Source organism: Phyllobates terribilis, unplaced genomic scaffold, assembly GCF_046119375.1.
Source record: "Phyllobates terribilis strain yellow unplaced genomic scaffold, ASM4611937v1 Scaffold_1__5_contigs__length_1240528914, whole genome shotgun sequence".
NCBI classification, from domain to species: domain Eukaryota; kingdom Metazoa; phylum Chordata; class Amphibia; order Anura; family Dendrobatidae; genus Phyllobates; species Phyllobates terribilis.
This window is the reverse complement of record NW_027362761.1, coordinates 179861903-179883706: the sequence shown is the minus strand read 5'-3', so window position 1 is coordinate 179883706 and position 21804 is coordinate 179861903. Positions and strand designations below refer to the sequence as shown.

Below are 21804 nucleotides of genomic sequence, written 5' to 3'. Positions count from 1 at the left end.
TTGTGCGTCAATCCTCTTTATCTCAAAATTCCTCCACTGCTTCTGCCTCCTCAACCTCCTCTCGGTCCTCCACCTGCACCCAAAGCCTATCTGGTCATGCCACAAGCTTTCTAACTGCGCAGAAGGGATCCTGCACACCTCCTTACTATGCTGGCAGTAGGGCTCAACGTCATCAGGCGGTTTTTACTTTGAAATGTCTGGGAAATGTGAGTCACACAGCTGAGGAGTTGTGGTCAGCTCTGGAGAACCAATTTCATGAATGGTTGTCTCCACTGGACCTGAAACCAGGGAAGGCCGTGTACGACAATGTTTAGTGGTGACGATGCCATTATCAGCATGACTATTCCGGTGATTTACATGCTGGAGCACATGTTAAACAGAATTCGGAGTCAGGTGGTGGCACAAGAGGAGGTGGAGGAAGTAGAGGAGGAGGAGTTGAATGCGGAAGGGCTAACATCTGCAAGGTCCAGACGGTCGGCAGCACCAAGGCGGCAGGCATGTGAGGGTGGGGGAGATGGTTTTACCAGGGCACATGGTAGCAGCCAAACTAGTGAGGAAGGTGCAGGAGCCCAGGAAGAAGTGGAGGATGAACTGATGGAAGACTCATCAGATGAGGGAGACCTTGATCACATTTCTGTTGTGCGAGGTTGGGGGGAGAGGACAGAGGAAGGAAGCATGATTGTTACCTCGCCACCAACACAACAGGGACTTGGTGCTCCTGGATGCGCAAGACACATGAGTGCCTTCTTGCTGCACTACCTGCAACATGACCCTGACTACTGGGTTGCCACACTGTTAGATCCCCGGAACAAAAGTAAATTTGCAGAAATAATTCCTGCCATAGAAAGGGATGCACGCATGCAGGAGTATCAGCAGAGACTGTTGCAGAATCTTACATGCGCTTTTCCACAAAACACAAGTGGTGCACGTAGCGAATCTCACAGTTCCAACTTGCCAACCGTGGGACCGTCGAGTGTTCAGCACTCAAACCGTAACAGAAACACAGTATCTGCTGGTAACATCAATTTTGCGGAATCATTTCACCACTTTTTTAGCTCATCCTTTGCAAGGCCACAGGAGACAAGAAGTCTGACACATAGTCAACGCCTAGAGACGATGGTACAGGAGTATCTCCAAGTAAACATTGAAGCCATGACTGTGTCACTGGACCCTTGCTCTTTTTGGGCTTCCAATCTGGATAAATGGCCGGAGCTCGCCACTTACGCCTTGGAGATCTTGTCATGCCCCGCAGCCAGCGTTCTGTCTGAACGTGTGTTCAGCGCTGCTGGTGGTGTGCTGACAGATAAGCGCACGCGGCTCTCCACTGATAATGTAGACAGACTCACGTTCATAAAGATGAACAAATCATGGATCCGAAACGACTTTTCTACCCCTGTGTCATCCTGGGGAGAGTAAAAGCTTGATGATTGGTTAAAATCACCTTACCAACCGTTTTAAGCTTTCAAATTACAAATCATGTTTATCTGTATCTTGGCTGGAAAATAATTTGGGCTTTGTAGCAGTGTGCAGTACTGATTCTATTAGGCCATCTATACTAAGCTCCACCAGATTTAAAATTAATAATAATTTTTAGCTGCATCTAGCCTGGAAAATAATTTTGGGGCTCCGAGATGCGCAAGACACATAAGTGCCTTCTTGCTGCACTACCTGCAACATGACCCTCAGATTGTCAGAATTCGAAGTAATCCTGACTACTGGGTTGCCACACTCTTAGATTCCCCACACTCTTCGATCAACCTTTTCATTTTAATAAAGAACAAAAAAATGGTCATTTTTGAAATTATAAGCATTAGCAGGTTATTAGAAACTGAAATCAAACAGTTTTCAACTCAAAACTTTATTCTAGGTGATGTTACATTTGCACATAGGACCCCTTGTTCGAAAGGAGCTTCTGAACTCTCTCGTCCATTGAATTTGTCAGGTTTTGGATGGTTTCTGCTTCAATTGTTTTGCATGAGGACAGAATACCCTCCCAGAGCTGTTGCTTAGATGTGAACTGCCTTCCGCCATCATAGACACTCCTTTTGATGATGCTCCAGAGGTTCTGAATGGGGTAGAGGTCAGGGGAGCATGGGGGTCACACGATAAGTTTGTCCCCTTTTATGCCCCTATCAGCCAGAGATGCAGATGTGTTATGTGCAGCATGAGACGGTGCATTATCATGCATGAAAATGATCTTGCTGCGGAATACACGGTTCTTATTCTTGAACCATGGCAGGAAGTGCTGTTTGAGAAACTCCACATACATTATGGAGTTCATCTTTACCCCTTCAGGGATCCTAAAGGGGCTGACAATCTCTCTCCCCTTGATTCCAGCCCAAAACATTACTCCACCTCATCCTTGTTGGCGCTGTAGCCGTGTTTGCGTGGGGTGTTCATCAACCAGCCATCCTCCACTCCATCCATCTGGACCATCGAGCATTGCACGGCACTCATCCGTGAACAAAACAGTTTTGAAATCAGTCTTCATGTAATGTTTGGCCCACTGGAGCCGTTTCTGCTTGTGTGCAGTGAATAGAGGAGGTCGACAGGATGGCGTAGGCACAGCTGCAAACCTCTGAAGGACCCTGCATCTTGTTGTTCGGGGGACGTTGGAGGCACCAGCAGCTTCAAAAACTTGTCTGCTGCTATGACAAGGCTTTTTTGCCGCTGCTCTTTTAACCTGACGTAATTGCCTGTAGGAAAGAGTTCTCAATTTGCTCTTATCAGCACGCACACGTGTGTACTGTGAATCAGCTACATACTTCTTAATTGCCAAGACACTTCATCCTGATCATTGCACAATGTTGATTGTAGTCATGCCTTGACCTAAACACTCCACAATTTGTTGCTTCTCAGCAGCCGACACATCCTTTTTCTTTCCCATTTTGGCAGAAAATGTAGGCTGCTTAATAATGTGGGACAGCCTTCTTAAGTAGTCTTGCCGTTCATTGGACACACCTGCCAAACTAATTAGCACAGGTGTCTGCAATTGCTTAAAGTGATATAAAGAGCCCTGACACACATCACCATCAATGAGTTTAACTGACAAACAAACAAATTCTTCCCTTATCACTCCTAAACACTTTTTGCATAATAATTTGGAACACAGTGTACATGTGCTTTTCCACAAAACACCAGTGGTTCACGTAGTGAATCTTACAGTTCTAACTTGCCAACCGTGGTCTGTATGGAGTTGTTCAATAAAGAGCCCAAAATTAAGATAACATAGACGGGAGAGGTCTCTATGAATAGGAATTTCTAAGAATTTGATACCCTGTGAGGGCCAGGCAAAGGGAAAGTTGGACTGGATGGAATCCTGTATGGATTTGGGGAGGGAGACATCGAGGGCCTCAGACTTTGCTGTATTGATTTTAAAATTTGACCATGTAACAAAGTGATCTATTTCAGCCATAACAGCAGGGATGGATATATGTGATTGAGTGATATATACTAGGACATCATCAGCAAATAGAGAGCACTTGTACTCGGTGCCTCCCACCTCAATCCACCTAATATTGGGGTTATGGCGAATTGATGAGAGCAGGTGCTCCGTCACTAGGATGTATAAGAGAGGGGACAGAGGACATCCCTGCCTTGTCCCATTGGTGATTATGAAAGGTGATGAAAAAGTTCTGACGCGCCCCCTGGGCCTTGGGACATCCGGAGCCGGACCCTTTTTGGTGGATGCTGGTGGTTGTAGTCTCCTTGGCGGCGACCTGGTTCCGTGGCTCAGGGCGGTCAAACCAGTGGCGGAACTATTTATGTGGTTTTGATGTTTAAATGTCCGACTACGCCACCCGTGGATTGCGGTCAGAGTGAACCGCCGCTGCAGGGCAGACCGCTGAGGCTGGTGTCGTGGGTGCAGCAGAGCGTAGCATAACTCCCCACGGGAGGAGTATAGACTCAGGGCAGTGTATGCGGAGGATGGGGGTGATGGTGCAGGGCAGCAGCAGTAACGACACGGAGTCAGTGATGCAGTCCAGGGCCTTTACTCACAGTTCTTATTATCCAGACCACTTCTGCAGGTAACGGCTGCCCACGTCGTACTGTGCTCACCAGGTGAGGGGCTCAGACAACTCCCAGATAACTTTGGAGCGCTTCACAGGACCCCCTTTGTGTGTCCTTTGTCTGGCCTTTCTTACCAACCCTTCTGTCCGGCTGCCTCGGGCCTCCTCTTGGTAAACTTGGCGCCAGATACCCTGACCCTATGTGCTGCCCTCCTAGCGGGTGTAGCGAGGGGCTGCGCCACATAAAATGTCACAGCCTCCGGTTTCTAGCTGAGGGTCGTTTCCCGCCTCCACTAGTTTCGGGGACCGGTCTGCCCCTTTGGCCTGACCCCTCCACGCAGATGGATTTGGGCGTGCGGTGGCGACTCGCCCATCCACAGCCCTGGGATCCCTTCGTTCCTCGTTCCTGGAGCCGTCTCCGCTCCTCTTCCTTCCTTCTCCCTCTTCCAGGCCTGGGCCTCTGTTACTAGGCCCGCCTCTGGAGCAGAGCTCATGCAGAGCCCCTGCTCCCTGTCACTTCTGCTCAGACTTCTCTGCACTGAACTAAGATGGTGCCCACCTTTTATACTCACTTCTCAATGCACCCAGGAACTGCTTCCTCCCTGCTCCTGCACTACAGGGTTCCCCTTCCTCAGTGTTCCCTCCCCCCACTCCAGCCAGGGACAGGGACTGTCGTGCCCATCTCAGGGGCATATTGGTCGCCCTGCCCCACGGCAATGTGGTGTAATGCATGCAGGTGTCGGGGTCCTGATCCACACTCCATCCTTACCTGAGAGTGAGATATCACACCTCTGGGTGAGGTGCAATACCTCTGTAGCAACCGAGCCCTCAGGGTGCTACAGTTCCATTTATCTTCAGCCTAGGTGACGTATTGCGATACAGGGCCGTGATTTTGGCTATAAAAGGGTCCCCTAGACCCCTACCCCAAGCTTTTTAAGAGAATAATATATGGCGTGCCAGGAGACTCTATGGAATGCTTTCTCAGCATCCAACGAGAGTATCTAATTACAAATTTTTAACTGCATCTAGCCCAGGAAATACTTTGTGCCTAGTAGCAGTGTCTGCTAGTCAGCGGATTATCCCGGCTGTTAAGCAAGCTACACCACCTGTAGTTTGGACACTTAATTTTTTCAAAGGAAATGCTTCGGGACCACGGGATACTCAGTGAAGAGCATCAGGAGGCACCCCAAGGCATAGGGGCTGGGACTGGCGGTAGGATGCCTTGCGGTGGACAGCCGAGCTCGATCCTTATAAAAGCTTTTTAACTGCAGCAGCTTTAGTGGACGCTACTGGAGCTGGAATTACGCGGCTGCTGGCATGAGACTTGCCCTTCAATAGATCCTTGTAAAAGGATTTAAAGTGTATTCATTCAAATTAGAGAGACAATTTAAATTAAAAAGCTTAGAGCTGCCTCCACCACAGGGGGGCTCGCTCTACCCACCAGCGGACAGGCACCAGTATTGGGAGAGGGGGGCTGGCCGTCAGGGTCCACCGCGGCTCTGGCACAAACGGAGGTGGTACGGGCAGGAACGGACTGGCTGTGTCGGCTTCTCACTTTTTGGATTTTAGAAGGGCATGACATGCCTATATCTGTGTCTTCCCCTCCTTTTACTCCTCCACCTCTTTTCTTTTCGCATGACTATATGTACTTGTCACTTTTCCATGTGTTAGTTATGTCTTCTGAGCAGTTTGTCAGCTTTTGGACACCTTTGAAGGTGTTTTCTATGTGTTTCTATGTGTTTTTGTTTGCCTGCCATTGGTTTTAACGGTGTTCGAAGGTGTTCGACGAACAGTTCGACGAACAGTTCGGCGAACACAAGGGTGTTCGACGAACCGAACCGAACTCGAACACTACGGGGGTGGCTCAACACTACTGGAGAGGGCAAATTATCCAAAACAACCAAGTCCTAAATTTCTTGGTGAACACCATTGATAGTGAGAGGAAATGCAGCAGTCTTGTGAGTAATACATTTCAAAGGAGTGTTATCAATTGCAACCACAGAAATAGGAGATGACAAAGGTTTGGATTTCAATTTAAGTTTTTCCAAAAACCCTTTATCAATCACATTAAGTGTTGAACCACAATCCTCAAATACCTGAAATTCAATCAAATCTCCCTGCAGAGTAGTACACGCAGAAAGGAACACTCCTGCAGAGCGTAAACAAGCTATACGGGTGTAACTGGCCTTTTTTTTTTCTTTACTTAAACGACGCTCACAATACTTAATCAAATAATCAACTTTACCACAATAAAGACACAAACCTTCGGCGAATCTCCAATCTCTTTCTTGTGAGCGGACTGACATCGCCCCAGCTCCATTGGTTCTCAGCTGTCAGAGCAGATTTTCTGGAAAGTAGGACCTGAAGTTACAGGAGTTTTTACATCATTGACCCTGGACCTTATTCTCCTGTCCACACGAACAGCTAACTGCATAGCTTCCTGCAGTGTCTCAGGTGCAGGGAATGCAATTAGCAAATCCTTAACCCTTTCACTCAGACCAGCAAGAAATAAACTTTTCAGCGCCGAATCATTCCACTTAACTTCTGAAGCCCATCTCCTGAAGTGTGTGCAATAAATTTCAACATCATCTGACCCCTGATTCAAACGTCTAAGTTCTGATTCAGCAGATGAGATTCGATCAGGATCATCATATAATAGCCCCATAGCAGAAAAAAATTCCTCAACAGAACTTAAACATGGATCATTAGGTTGGAGAGAAAAGACCCACCCCTGTGGTTCTTTGTGCAAAAGTGACATAATAAAACCAATGCGCTGTTATTCATTCCCAGAGGACCTCGGTCTCAAACAAAAATATAACAAACAAGCATTTTTAAAGGAAAAAAAATCTTGCTGTTTACCATAAAAAATATCAGGCAGTCCCACCTTCAGTTCAACAAAATGCGCTCCAGGACAGCTACTCACGTGTTGCTGAAGCTCGGCCACCTCCAGAGACAATCCCTGCAGGCGTTGAGCCAACTCCTGGACGGAAACCATATTGATCCCCGAATTTCTTTCCTTTTAGTTTTCTTTTTTGGGCTGGACTTACTGTTAGGATCTGCAACATAAACTAAGGAAAGAATTGGAAAAGCTGTCCCTACAGTAAGACTAAGCTGAATCCTTACGATAGTAGGTTGATACAGGGATTTATTCTGACTGCTGGTTTCAGAGTCGGGAGGGAATTTTTCCTCAGGTGAAGATTGGCCAAATCATTTGGGGTTTTTGCCCTCCTCTGGATCAACTTTAGCAATTACAGAACTAACAGGTCGAACTTGATGGACGCAAGTCTTTATTCGGCTTTACAAACTATGTTACTATGTTACTATGTTACTATGTAGCGGGCAGCCTGTTCCTTGTGAACAGACCCGCCTTCGTCCTCGGCTAGTCTGAACGGAGACCTATAGAATAAAGGGAGGTGTCCCTAAAAGAACTAAGGACTGGGACAAAAATGGGACACCTCCTAACAGAAGTTGTTGCAGGGCAAAAAGACAAACTGACAAAAAGTACTAGAGGTCCCAGAGGACCAAGCAAACTAGACAGAGATAGGCACCGAAGCACCTGGCTAGAGAGACAGGCAAAAAACACTGAAGTCCAGCAAAGCCAGAAGGGTGGAGCTGGAATATATAGGCAGCTGGTCACGTGACCGCAAAACACAAGATAGCAAAAACTAACAGGAGAGTTCTAACAGTTTCTCGTGAACGTAGAAAATATTGTCCTCCATTTAAAATGGGCAAGGTGCGTGGCAAGGGACGGGGAATTGGAAGTGATGGTGATGGTACATGCAGAGGCCGAATCCAGAGCAGTGTCAAAAGGTTGTTGGTTGGATAGCAGATAATGCTTCCAGTCACTTTGCCACCACTACCACCACCACCCTGTCTTCCACACGGTCAAGTCTCAGTAGCCGTGAGTCTGGACCACATATTACTCACCCTGATCCTCCTTCCTCCCACCATGCCGAGTGCCCGGACACAACTGATCCCACACTTGTACACTCACAAGAGCTGTTCACTTTTCTATTTGTAGATTCGGGCCTCTCGCCCGGCCAGCTTCAAGCGAGTCAAGAGGAGAATGCGTGTAGTAATGCCCAAATATTGGAGCAGCCACAGTCACACAAAGGCAACAGTGGGAAAGTGCAATTACTGTCGCAAGAGCTGGATGATGATGATGAGACACAATTGCCAGAAAGTCAGGAGGAGGACCAGGGTGCGGAAGTGGAAGACAAGGCGGTGGATGATATAGTAACTGACCCAACCTGGCAAGGGGATAAATAGAGCGAGGACAGCAGCACACAGGGGGAGGGAGGAGTAGCACCACAACAGGCAGGAAGAAGCAGTGTGGTGGCCGCAGACACAAGGCGGGAAAGTCTTCCCCATAACATGACGGAAGTTGCCAGTACAACTGTTAGGTCTTCCCTAGTCTGGTTGTTTTTTAAAGACAGATAATTCCAAAAAGGTAATTTGCACCACCTGCCAAGCCACCATCAGCAGGGGTAGCAAAACTAGCAGCCTGACCACCACCAGCATGATAAGGTACATGGCAGCAAAGCACCCGACTAAGTGGGCCGAACCCCAGGGTCCAGAAACAGTGTCTGCGGATGACACCACTGCTTCTTCCGCTGTTGTGCGTGCACTCCAATCACCTGTCTATGGCGCATGCCAAGATGCCCTCCGCCCTGCATGTCTTGTTGCACACTCTCAACTAGCACTATCAGCAAGCACGTCCATGTCCTTGTCTCAGTGCAGCGTTCAGTTGTCCTTACCCAAGTCCTTGGAACGCAAGCGCAAATATGAAGCCAACGCCCCACGGGCCACACTACTAAATTCACACATTTTGCGAATGCTTGCTCTCAAAATGTTGCGTTTTAGGCTTGTGGAGACGCAAGCTTTCTGCAACTTGATGGTGGCGGCCGTCTCTCGGTCCTCGGTCCCCAGATTCCACTATTTGTCTCGGTGTGCCATCCCCGCATTACACGCGCACGTGTCCCACAACATTAGACATGTCCTCCCGACGTCGAGGATTGCGGGCCCTGGGTCAATCAGGGTTGCTCCCACATTCTACAGCTTCTGCACCTCCTCCTCCTCCTCTTCAGCCTCCATCTCCAAAATGACCACATCAGTCGCAAGCTGGAAGCACTGCAAAACTGCCTCGGCCAAGCGGCAACAGGTTGTGCTGAAGCTAATATGCTTAGGTGACAAATCGCACAATGCTGAAGAATTGTCGACAACTCTGAAACAGCAGGCAGATCTGTGGCTGACATCGCTGACTCTACAACCAGGCATGGTCTTGTGTGACCATGGCCAGAACCTGGTGGCAGCTCTGAGGCGAGGCAAGCTCACACACGTACCATGCCTGACCCATGTGGTTATCCTCGTGGTTCAGCGGTTTCTCAAAACCTACCCGGATCTGCCGGATCTGCTTGTCAAAGTACGCCGCGTGTGTGCCCATTTTAGAAAGTCACCTACAGCTTCCGCCATCCTTGCCGTACTTCAGTAATATTTGCAACTTCCAGCTCACCTAGTTATCTGCGATGTCCCCATGTGTTGGAAGTCTACATTGCAGATGTTGGGGGAAAGGATTAGTGAGCAGAAGAGGGCAGTTGTTGACTACCAGCATCAACAAGGCCATCGGTATTCAGGTAAGCCTCCACACATAAAACCTCAGGAGTGGACATGGATGTCAGACATCTGTACCATCCTCCAAAACTTTGAGGACTCCACCAAGATGGTGAGCGGCGATGACGCCATAATTAGCATCACCATCCTGCTTCTCTGTCTTCGGAAACGCTCTCTGCACACAATTAAAGAGGATGCATTGCAGGTGGAGCACGATGAGATGGAGCAAGGAACCATAGAGGGTGATTTCACACAGCCCAGCCTCATGTCATCCCAACGTGGATTGGGTGACAATGAGGAAGAGGAGGAGGAAAAACAGGAGCTAGTTTCCTGCGCTATAGATGGTACGGGAATTGGATTTTTCGCCCCCAGCAGTTCACCCCCAGCAGTTCACTCCAGGATGTTTTGCCCCCGCACATCTCACCCCCGCACATATCGCCCCCAGTTTGAAACGTCCGGGGGCGAAATGTGCGGGGGCGAAATGTGCGGGGGCGAATCTTCCTGGGGGCGAAATGATAGGGGCGAAATGTGCGGGGCCGAAATGTACCTGGGGGCGAACAGATGGGGGCGAATTGCTGGGGGCAAATTGCTGGGGGCGAACTGCTGGGGGCGAAACTTCCTATAACCGGACGCTACTACCTGCACAACTGTCATACTGTATGTTCAGCATGGATAGGCTGAGGACAGGGAGGAGGAGGATGAGGAGGAGAGCATGGTCAGTCGTCCTCTTGGTGAGGACACAGAAGTCTTGCCTGTTAGCAGTCTGGCACACTTGGCTGAGTTTATGTTACGCTGCCTTTCCCGTGACCCTCGCGTTGTCCAAATTTAAAGTGACAGTCATTACTGGTTGGTGACACTTCTAGACCCACATTACAAGGAGAACTTTCTGTCTCTTATTCTCTTGCAGGACAGGCCTAATAAAATGGTGCAGTATGAGAAGGCCCTTGTTGCAGAATTATTTAAAAAATTCCCATCTGAAAATGCTGGCGGCAGAGGTCACAGTTCGTTGGACAACCAAGGAGTACAGGCGAGTGAGACACAAATGCAATCTAGCAGAGGCAGGGGATCACTGTAAAAGTTCTGGGTCAGTTTTCTCAGACCCTACCATCACACTGGCCCGAAGGCGCAGGGCATTCTCAGAAAGAGGGAAAAGTTTCAGAAGATGGTGCGGGAATACCTTGCCGACCGTACCAATGTCCTCCGTGATTCCTCTGTGCCTAATAATCATTGGGTATCCAAGCTGGACACGTGGAATGTACTGGCCTTGAAGGTCCTGGTCTGCCCTGCCACTAACGTTTTGTCAGAGCGAGTTTTTAGTGCCGCCGGTGGATTGGGCCAGACTTCTCAAAACCACCGAATGATAGCAGCATAACATAAACTCAAATAGAGTGTCTTTATTCCCATGCACCTCTGTCTTCACACCCACACATGGGTATACGTTTCCGGATTTTGTCTATTTGCTCTTGTCCTCCTCCTTCTCCGCATCCTCATCCTCCACATCCTCCTCCATTTCACCACCATATCTACCATATCACCATATCTACGTCTCTTGCAAGGGGCATTGGAGTTCCTCCAAATTTTTGGCAGCCGTTGCTTCACTGCATAGGCAAACAGTATGGGAGACCCACTTCTTAATAATGGGAACATTGTTTTCAGGAGGCCCTCTGACCTCTACGTCTCTAGCAAGAGACATTAGAGTTCCTCCATATTTTTGGCAGCTATTGCATTCACTCCATAGGCAAACAGTATAGTAGACCCACTCATTTTTAATGGGAACATGTCGTACTCGTTACTGTAGCCGAGCTCGATGTATCTTTAAATTGTTAGTGGCGTTTTTCCTAAATTTTGGCAGCTGTTGTACTCACTGCATACCATATAACTGTATAGCAGACCCTCTCCTTTCTAATGGGAACATGTTGTTACTGTGGCCCACCTCTGTGTGTCTTTAAATTGTTTGTAGGGTTTTTCCTAAATTTTGGCAGACGTTGGACTCACTGCATACCCTATAACTTTATAGCAGACCCTCTCATTTCTAATGGGAACATGTCATATTCATTACTGTGGCCCAGCTCTATGTGTCTTTAAATTGTTATTAGAATTTTTATTAAATTTTGGCAGCCGTTGGACTCACTGCATACCCTATAACTGTATAGCAGACCCTCTCCTTTCTAATGGGAACATGTCTTTACTGTGGCCCAGCTCTATATGTCTTTAAATTGTTAGTGGGGTTTTCCTAAATTTTGGCAGCCGTTGGACTCACTGCATACCCTATAACTGTATAGCAGACCCTCTCCTTTCTAATGGGAACATGTCGTTACTGTGGCCCAGCTCCATGTGTCTTTAAATTGTTATTGTGGTTTTTCCCAATTTTTGACAGCCCTTGCAGTCACTGCATGGGCATTACCACTATAGCACACCCACTCCTTTATAATGGCAACATTTTTTTTACTGAGACCCTCCTCTATGTCTCTTCAAATGGGTATTGGGGTGCGTTCAAATTTTTGGCAGCCCTTGATGATATTTCACACACCACATGGCCAGATAAGGTTGTAAAATGTTAAAATTACATTTCCTTGTGAATGCATTTTTCACAGTTGAAAGCAATGCAAAAGTGCAAAAACGTATCATTTTTTATACGCTTTTGCACTTTTGCATTGCTATCAACTGTGAATAATACCTCTAACAACATTGTTGACAGCAGTGACCTGGGAGTCAGAAATGCTTCCAGGGGTCTTCTCCATGCTGTTTCCATGTCATTTGAGCACTGTTCGATTTGGGCAATTTTTAGGCCCTCTGCAGACCGCCCAGGGGTGGGGGCGCCGGAAAAATGCTCGAGTTTCCCATAGACTTACATTGGGCTCGTTACTCAGACCGAGCACTCGAGCATTCCAATTTGCTCGACCCAAGGAACGAGCACCCGAGCATTTTAGTGTTTGCTTATCACTCTGTCCGACCCATAGATTTTAACAGCTCATTTACATATTAAGAAAAACATGGATTTCTCTAGAATAATTTATCAGATCGCAGATATAAAGGCATAATTTTATTCAACTTCCTATTACCTGCATGTCTATATAGATGACTTAGGAGGTTTGATCCTACTGACAGATTCCCTTTAAGGCCTATAGCACATATTCGGAGGTTCCCAGAAAGGCAGATAGTAGACTGCATTAGCCCTGTGCATCAAATACATTGCATGTGCAACTGTGGAGGTCTGACTGGGTTCCATGCAAGTAGTATCCAACAGGACAGGTTTATATCTAGAGCTGGTGTAGCTGTAAGTAACTTGAAAATATCAGCTTATTTTTATATTGTGTCTGATTTCTACTTTATTCTTGAAATCTTGTTACTCAAGAAAATCATGATTACATGATTACATCACTCTGCATGTGTTTTATAGTAATAAAATCTTCTTAACACTTGTGTTTTTATTAGTAAAAAAAAATCACAAATTTTAGTTTAGCAAATCTTTATATCACTTTTATTTTTCAACATTACCAGGAATGAATGCAAAATAATATAATATGAAATACATGACCAAATATTTCAAGACATTTGTCCTCCACCTCTTCCTGGTTTTGGTTTTATAGTATTAAGTTGAAGCTTTTGAGTAGATGTGGTTTTAATCAGCTGAGATTGAATGGGTGGTTTTGTAACCATCAACCGGGGGCCATTTTTCAGAGGTAAAGTTGGATTACCAGGCTTAGTTTCATTATTTGCATTAGCTTTAAGAGACTTTTCATCTGATAGGAAAAAAAGAGTATGGGAGACATTAACAATAAAAGAGTTCCCAAGTCTCAAACATTATACAACTGCTCCACCACTCACTGCCTTTGCTCTCATCAGTAGTCACAATGAGACCAAAAATCACATGAATACTGCCACGAAAAAACAGCAATCATGAAAACATCAATATATTATCTCCTGTACCTCTAATGGACTATGGATTGGGCCCACTTTGAGGCTGCTGAGTTCGGGTCAGAAGACCTACAACCAGTCCACATACCATGGTCAGCACTTGGACCCTAATACACCGATGTGAGAAACTGGCCTAAGTCTTATGTTTTAAGAATCTTACCTTTTTGTTCAATTTCCTTATTTATTCCATATCTCACACTAGGAGGCAATAGGTCTACCAAATCTTTCAATAATTCATTTGTTGACTCAGTGTTGTTTCGTTTACTTTTTTCATCCTCCCGTTTCTTTATTAATTTTTATCATTAAAAAAACAAAGGAAAAAAAAAGCAGTCAAGATTTTTAATGTTAATTATTAAAAGACCTCAAAAAGTAGATTAATAACATTGTAACTGTCAACGATATAATTTGCATTTTTACCAAAAACTGGCACAGTAAGTACAGTTATATGAAAAAGTTTGGGCACCCCTATTAATCTTAAGCTTAATGTTTTATAAAAATTTGTGTTTTTGCAACAGCTATTTCAGTTTGATATATGTAATAACTGTTGGACACAGTAATGTTTCTGCCTTGAAATGAGGTTTATTGTACTAACAGAAAATGTGCAATCTGCATTCAAACAAAATTTGACAGGTGCATAAGTATGGGCACCTCACCAGAAAAGTGACATTAATATTTAGTAGATCCTCCTTTTGCAAAAATAACAGCCTCTAGTCGCTTCCTGTAGCTTTTAATGAGTTCCTGGATCCTGGATGAAGGTATTTTTGACCATTCCTCTTTACAAAACAATTCCAGTTCAGTTAAGTTTGATGGTCGCAGAGCATGGACAGCCCTCTTCAAATGATCCCACAGATGTTCAATGATATTCAGGTCTGGGGACTGGGATGGTCATTCCAGAACATTGTAATTGTTCCTCTGCATGAATGCCTGAGTAGATTTGGAGCGGTGTTTTGGATCATTGTCTTGCTGAAAGATCCATCCCCTGCGTAACTTCAACTTTGTCACTGATTCTTGAACATTATTGTCAAGAATCTGCTGATACTGAGTGGAATCCATGCGTCCCTCAACTTTAACAAGATTCCCGGTGCCGGCATTGGCCACACAGCCCCAAAGCATGATGGAACCTGCACCAAATTTTACTGTGGGTAGCAAGTGTTTTTCTTGGAATGCTGTGTTTTTTTGCCGCCATGCATAACGCCTTTTTGTATGACCAAACAACTCAATCTTGGTTTCGTCAGTCCACAGGACCTTCTTCCAAAAAGAAATTGGCTTCTCCAAATGTGCTTTGGCATACCTCAGCCGACTCTGTTTGTGGCGTGCTTGCAGAAACGGCTTCTTTCGCATCACTCTCCCATACAGCGTCTCCTTGTGCAAAGTGCGTTGTATAGTTGACCGATGCACAGTGACACCATCTGCAGCAAGTTGATGCTGCAGCTCTCTGGAGGTGGTCTGAGGATTGTCCTTGACTGATCTCACCATTCTTCTTCTCTGCCTTCTGATGTTTTTCTTGGCCTGCCACTTCTGGCCTTAACAAGAACTGTCCCTGTGTTCTTCCATTTCCTTACTATGTTCCTCACACTGGAAACTGACAGGTTAAATCTCTGAGACATCTTTTTGTATCCTTCCCCTGAACAACTATGTTGAATAATCTTTGTTTTCAGATCATTTGACAGTTGTTTTGAGGAGCCCATGATGCCACTCTTCAGAGGAGATTCAAACAGGAGAACAACTTGCAAGTGGCCACTTTAAGTAACTTTTCTCATGATTGCATACACCTGGCTATGAAGTTCAAAGCTCAATGAGGTTACAAAACTAAAAAAAGTGCTTTAGTAAGTCAGTAAAAAGTAGGTAGGAGTATTTAAAACAAGAAAATGATAAGGGTGCCCATACTTATGCCCCTGTAAAATTTTGTTTGAATGCAGATTGCACATTTTCTGTTAGTACAATAAACCTCATTTCAAGGCAGAAACATTACTGTGTCCAACAGTTATTACATATATCAAACTGAAATAGCTGTTGCAAAAACACCAATTTTTATAAAACATTAAGCTTAAGATTAATAGGGGTGCCCAAACTTTTTCATATAACTGTATGTAAGTAGTAACCTAATTTGAATAATTAGGTGCAGAAATAGGGCAGAAATTCTGCAGCATCAAAAGCTCACTACATACACTTTGTGGGAGCGTAACATAAGAGTCATAACTTTTTTATTTTAACATTAGCATAGCCACATGAGGGTGTTTTGTTTTTACAGGATTATATTTTTAAATTACAATATTCATTTTACCATATAGTGTATTGAAAAACAGGAAAAAAAAATCCTGGAATGGAAATGGAAAAAAAAAACAGCAATTCCGTCATTATTTTTTGGACTTTTTTTTATGACATTCACTGCAGTAAAAATGACCAGATAACTATTTTTTACAAGTCAGTACAATTATGATGATTCCAAATTTATATAGGGTTTCTATTACATAAAAACTTAAAGAAAAATGTTGCTATAGGTGCCATAAACTGAGAGCCATAAGTTTATTTAGTTTTTTAGGCAATGGAGTTGTAACTAGTGCTTACTTTTCACAAGTTGGGCTGCAGTTTTATTGGTATGATCTTCAGGCCCATACAACTTTTTCACACGTTTTTATTCTATTTATTATTAGTGATGAGCGAATATGTTCGAAATCCAATCTCAAATGTTAAGTTTGACTCGAATGTGGCACATTTGGATTCCTGATCGGAAAGGCGAGCAAAATTTGTTAAATTCGGGAAAATCGGTAATTGTGCTGTCAGGGCAACAAGAGGAGAAGGGTCACTCTGAGGGAGAGGAATGGGATAACATATTGGATGATGACAAGGGTTGAAGATCCTACTTGGTGTGAACCCAGAGTCACGCAGCCGAGTAGGTCATCTGAGGAGGTAGAGGAGGAAGACGAGGAGGTTACCTTCCGCCCTATGGCGCAGACACGGAGTGATGCAAGCACAAGGAGCACTGCATCCTTAGCCACAACTGTGGCTGTGGCCAGCAGCGGTCACGGGTCTGCAGCTCGCAGGGGTGGCAAGGGTTATGTAGCCTGGGCCTTTTTTGAGACCGCAAAGGATTAGTCAACTCATGTTATCTGCACACTTTGCAAGAAAAAACTCAGTAGAGGGAAAAAGTGCAATAATTTGACTACTACATGCATGAACCTTCACATGCGCAATCAACATGCATTACGCTGGGAATCTCACTGCGTTAAAATGCAGACCAGTGGACCTCAACAACAATCAGCTGCCCTATCAACCGCATCTGCTGCTTCTTCCTCCTCCTCCTTTACCGGGCCAAGTATTGGTACGCAGGTCTCCCACTGCACAACCTCTGCTTCTCTACCTGCTCCAGTCAGGCTGAGTGAGAGCCCGTCTGCTGAAACGGAGCAGACATGCATGCCGTGTTTGTTTCACCGAGCACACCACACGTTTCTCAATCTACAGTAACATGTCCCCCCATACCTCACTCACAGTCCAGCAGTTTGAGACCTACTGAATTTCTGCCAGCATGTTATATGCTGGGGGTTAACTCTTTTAAAGGGTGTGGTTTTATGTGAATGACATAGAGATGGGAGGGACGTCATTCACCATACCTCCCCCTAGGGTGTGGATGAGCATGGTTTAAATGTTCAGTCTTGTTTTTTTCTGTGTTGTGGTCTGGAGTGGCAAGGTCTCCAGATTGGGAAAGCTTCATCTCAGGGCAGAGCTGTAGGCTGGGACTACGCCCTGTGTGGGCGAATACCACATACTGTACATATGGACTGTGCTCTGGTTTATCTTTTGCTTTGTTGTTTTGCCAGTAAAGTCGTGTTTATTTCTGCTGGAGTTGCAAGGCCTTATGCCATATAATAAAGCCTGCAGAGAAAACCCGGTTCCTGAGTCTACTTCCGGAAACGGCCGAGTCGTCTTGCCACAGGAGTTAGCCCGTTGTCTAGGAGAACGACCACCGCTGTTGTCTACCTTGTGAACATTGTGTTGAAGCTTGCAGGGTGTCACAGGTTTACCATGGTAGAGAGGAGCCAGAAGACCGCAGCCTCTGATTCCTCCCACTCCTGAAGGCATTAAAAAGAAGCCTTACGCCTTCATATTAATCGGTGTAGGGGTTAATCTGCATGGTTGAAGCTTAACGTGGAAGCTTAACGTGATTTAGGCTCTCAACAGATTGTCCCGTGCATCTCCTCTACTGTGATAATGCTGTACCCTAACACATCAGACTGTCATCTACCGTGGAGACCTTGAAAAGGAAGCTGAAGACCCACTTCTTGTGACAAGCGTACAATCTGCAGCAACCCTCGCTCCAGCATACCGTTGCACGATTTGCTGTACCCTGACCTACTGTTTCCTCACCCATCCCTTGTAGATTGTTTGTGTGCCCTAGCAGGCAGGGGCCTCTCTCCTCTTGTACCAGTCGGTGACCCGTTTTGACATGTAACTCGCCACAAAATAAATGTCGCTGTAATAGTAGTAACAATAATAATAATATTACTTGTACTCTGGGTCAATTGATGACACTTTCCAGGTGTCTACCACTAACTTGATGTATTTTGGCAGCTTTTGGGCCCATTTTAAGGTGTTGCATATGCATTTTTTTTGTCCCCCCATTGAATCCTATGGCGTTCGGTAGCGTTCGACAAACATTCGGCGAATATCACAAATTCAGCAATCGTAATCCGAATCGAATATTGAAACATTCGCTCATCTCTATTTATTATAGGTGATATGACAAAAAAAAATTGGTTCAGCTGTTTTGATTTATTTTTCCATTTTTGCCATTCACCATATGAGAGATATTTTTAGATTTCATTCATTTAGACAATTACACACGCTGCAATATCGAATATTTTACTTTTGATTTTTAAGATTTTGCTATTTGTTTTATGGGAAATGTGGGTGATTTAAACTTTTAAATTTGCTGGGGAATGGGTTATTGTTAAAAAAATATATATATCCATTTTACATTTTTTTTTTAATAGTCTCCTTGGGGGACTTGAACCGGCTTGATCGCAAATACAATAAAAAGTAATACTGTAGATTTACAGTCTATTGGATAATTGCCAATCTCCGTTGAAGCCCAGCAATATATACATCAAATAGTTTACATACCCTCTGCATTTTCTTCTTGAAGTCTATATTAGCGTTCTTGTATGCCTTTGATATTGCATTAAGATAGTATATAGCTAGTCTACAAGAAAAGAGTTAATTTTAGTAATTATTAGTATGAAAAAACTACATAATTAATACTGGCTTCTTTCACCCCTAAAGTGAAATAGTAACATTCAAATAAATGGCTAACCAATGCGTGGACATGCCAGGTCGACCAGTGCAGAAGCCACTCATACGGAACTGGTGACTTTTTCTATATCAAGTACATATGCCCTTGATAAGGCAAATACACAATGGTTGTTTTCCTGAGAAAAACACTTTCAGTTAACGACCATTGGATATCAAAGTGGTTCTCCAGAAATGGAAAAAAAAACAAATAACTAAATCTGATTTGACACATCTGTTAAATACAGAATGCCCTCGCATCGGAAGATATGGCCCAACCACCAGGTGATGCAATTTGAGCTAACTGCTTTATACAGCATATGCCTATGAGACAGTTAACTCATGTTAGGAACTTGGCCTTCAGGCCGAGTCTTCCAATTCGAGCATGATCCATGACCATGTGAAAACAGCCTAAAGGAAATCTCATCATCAGTGCTTTGGACCCGATTTCATATTTTTGTTAAAAAACATGAAATAAATTACAAAGCTTCTCCGTGATTTTTTGCAGACACCTGGACTAAAATAATGGACATGTGAACAGCACCATAGACTAAAATGGGTATGTGTTCTATCCGTGAAAAACATGAATACAACACATACATGAAAAATGGACATCTGTGTAGGGGGGGTAGCCCCTGCCAAGAACTGAATTACACAGACTTTAAAAGACAATGCTCCCTTTTGATTTGCTTGCACTTGGACAATACATTTTTCCCCTGCAGCTTGCTGTGTGTTGGCTTGAACATGAAGCAGAAAGTGTCTGATCCGGAAGTGGAGACAGTGTGAGACTCTTGCCTGTGTTAGGCAGGTAGAACAATAAGGGCATGAGACTGTTAAACGAATTAGCTGCTTCAAGGGAGAAGATAGTGCTAGGTTACCGCAGGATCAGTCAGCAGGACCCTGTCAGAGGGAAAGGGTCGCATAACACAGTCAAGGTGGTTTTCCCCAAGCACCTGTAACCTGGAGAGAGAAAGCAATGCCGTGGTATCTGTAGCCCCTCAGCATTGAAAGTGGGATGAGACTTTCCCAGGCCCGGAAGAAGTCGGAACTGTTACCTGAAGAAGGAGTGCAACACAACAAACTTGGCACCACTACATCGGGACCAAGCAGAAGCTAGCAGACTCTCTCTCCTCAGCACTGCAGAATTGTGAGTGTGACACCAGTGTTCAACTGCATTAGGGTAAAGAGCAGGTTTCTCTAGTTAGGGCGCTTTAGCAGTACGGCCCAATTATCGAAAGCCAAATAGGAATTTAGAAGAGGGTATTCTGTACAAATTATTTATTCTGTTTGTATTGAACTTTGCATTGCCATAGTTGGAGCACAGCTTGTGTGACACGTTCCAGCTATCTCTCCTTGTTTCTATTATTGCTGTTATCATTAAAAAGAACCATTAGGCTAGGTGCACAAGAAGCATTTTTGATGCGTTTATACGGCGGGTTTCTCGTCGCGGAAACGCATCAAAAACGCTTGTAATTGGTCTGCCATGCATTGCAATGCAAATCCAAATGTGCATTGCGTTAAAAAACGGAGCACTACAATTGTTCGTGCATTTCCGCCGTGAATTTGCGCCCATTGACTTGAATTGAAACGCAGGAAAAACCGCAGGTAACCTGTGAATTTGCTGCATTTCAATTAAAGTCAATGACCACGAATTCGCAGCGGAAATGCACTGCGTGTGGTACCCAGGTCGGGAGAAGAGGCTACTACTCCTTTCATCTGATCGCTGCTCTCGCTGATAACAGCGAGAGCAGCGTGGCTGGAAGGAGCAGTAGTCTGCTCTGCCCAGCCTGCGTGCCCACAGTGTAAAAAAAAAAGAATTTATATTCTCGCTCCCCGCAGTGTACTGTACTGACAGGACTTTCAGTGACGTAGCGATCAGCTGATGCTTACGTCACCGCAGGTACTGTCAGTACAGTACCTGAGGTGACGTGAGCATCAGCTGATGCTCACGTGACCTCCACGTGGGAGAATTCTCAAGAATGCTCCCACGGTGGTTAGCTCACTGGGGCTCATCAGCTGATCTTCAGCTGATGAACCCCAGTGACCTCCTGCAGCAATGTATACTAACAGGAGTGATTTTACACTCCTTGTCAGTATACATTGCTGGCTTCTACAGCAGTGACATCAGTGATTGCTGATGTCAAAGCTGTAGAAGTGACAGGGATCATCGAGGGACGTGGGTGGTCGTGTGCTGCGTCGTTGACAGCGGACAGGTGAGGGATATGATTGTTTTTTTTTCAGAAGATCGATGGCTTCACGGAGGCGTACAATAAAGTTTTTTTTAAAAGACATGTGCTTTGTATTTAATTAAAATACTTTATTCTGGCCGTGTATTTATTGAAAAGCGCCGACAACTTTACTACGCAGTTAGTAATGGGGGCGTCTTATAGATGCCCTCCATTACTAACCTGGGCTTCACGTCAGCCACCAATACAAGGCTGATGTGAACCCCAGCCCCATTACCCCACTCGCCACCGCTACAGGGCACTGGGAAGATCGAGGCTAAGTGCCAGATTTGGCGCATCTTATGGATGTGCCATTTCTGGGACGGCTGGGGGGTGATATTAATAGCCGTGTAGGGGGAAAGTATCCGTGGCCCCTTCCCTGGCTATTAATATCAGCCCGCAGCTGTTTAGTTTAGCCTTTGCTGGTTAGATTTTATAGGGGGACCCTACGTCAATTTTTTTCTGGGGTCCACCTGGAATCTAGCTAGTAAAGGCTAAACAAACAGCTGTGGGCTGATATTAATATCCAGGGAACCTTGTTGGCTAATGGCCCCTTCCCCGGCTACTAATATCAGCCCCTAGCGGTCGACTTTTCTTCTGCTTGTTATAAAAATGACGTGGGAGCCCACACCATTTTTTTTAAATTTCAGGCGTAGCAGCGCTTTGGACGCATATTTTTTGGTGCGTCCAAAAATTCCATTCCATTGAACGCAGGTAAATCCACATGTGTTTACTGAACCATGTGTACTTACCAC

General features: G+C 45.1%; 1 protein-coding gene across 1 annotated transcript in view; it reads right to left on the bottom strand.

Annotated features, from left to right (window-relative positions):
- Window positions 1-13166: 13166 nt before the first annotated feature.
- Window positions 13167-21804, bottom strand: part of LOC141178827 (transmembrane channel-like protein 2-B) — a 167866-nt gene continuing 159228 nt past the window's right edge. The window contains exons 21-23 of the mRNA XM_073660642.1: window positions 18660-18738; window positions 13699-13822; window positions 13167-13363 (exon numbers count right to left, since the gene is read on the bottom strand). Of these exons, the coding sequence (XP_073516743.1) occupies window positions 13167-13363; window positions 13699-13822; window positions 18660-18738 (400 nt within the window). The remainder of the gene's footprint in view (window positions 13364-13698; window positions 13823-18659; window positions 18739-21804) is intronic.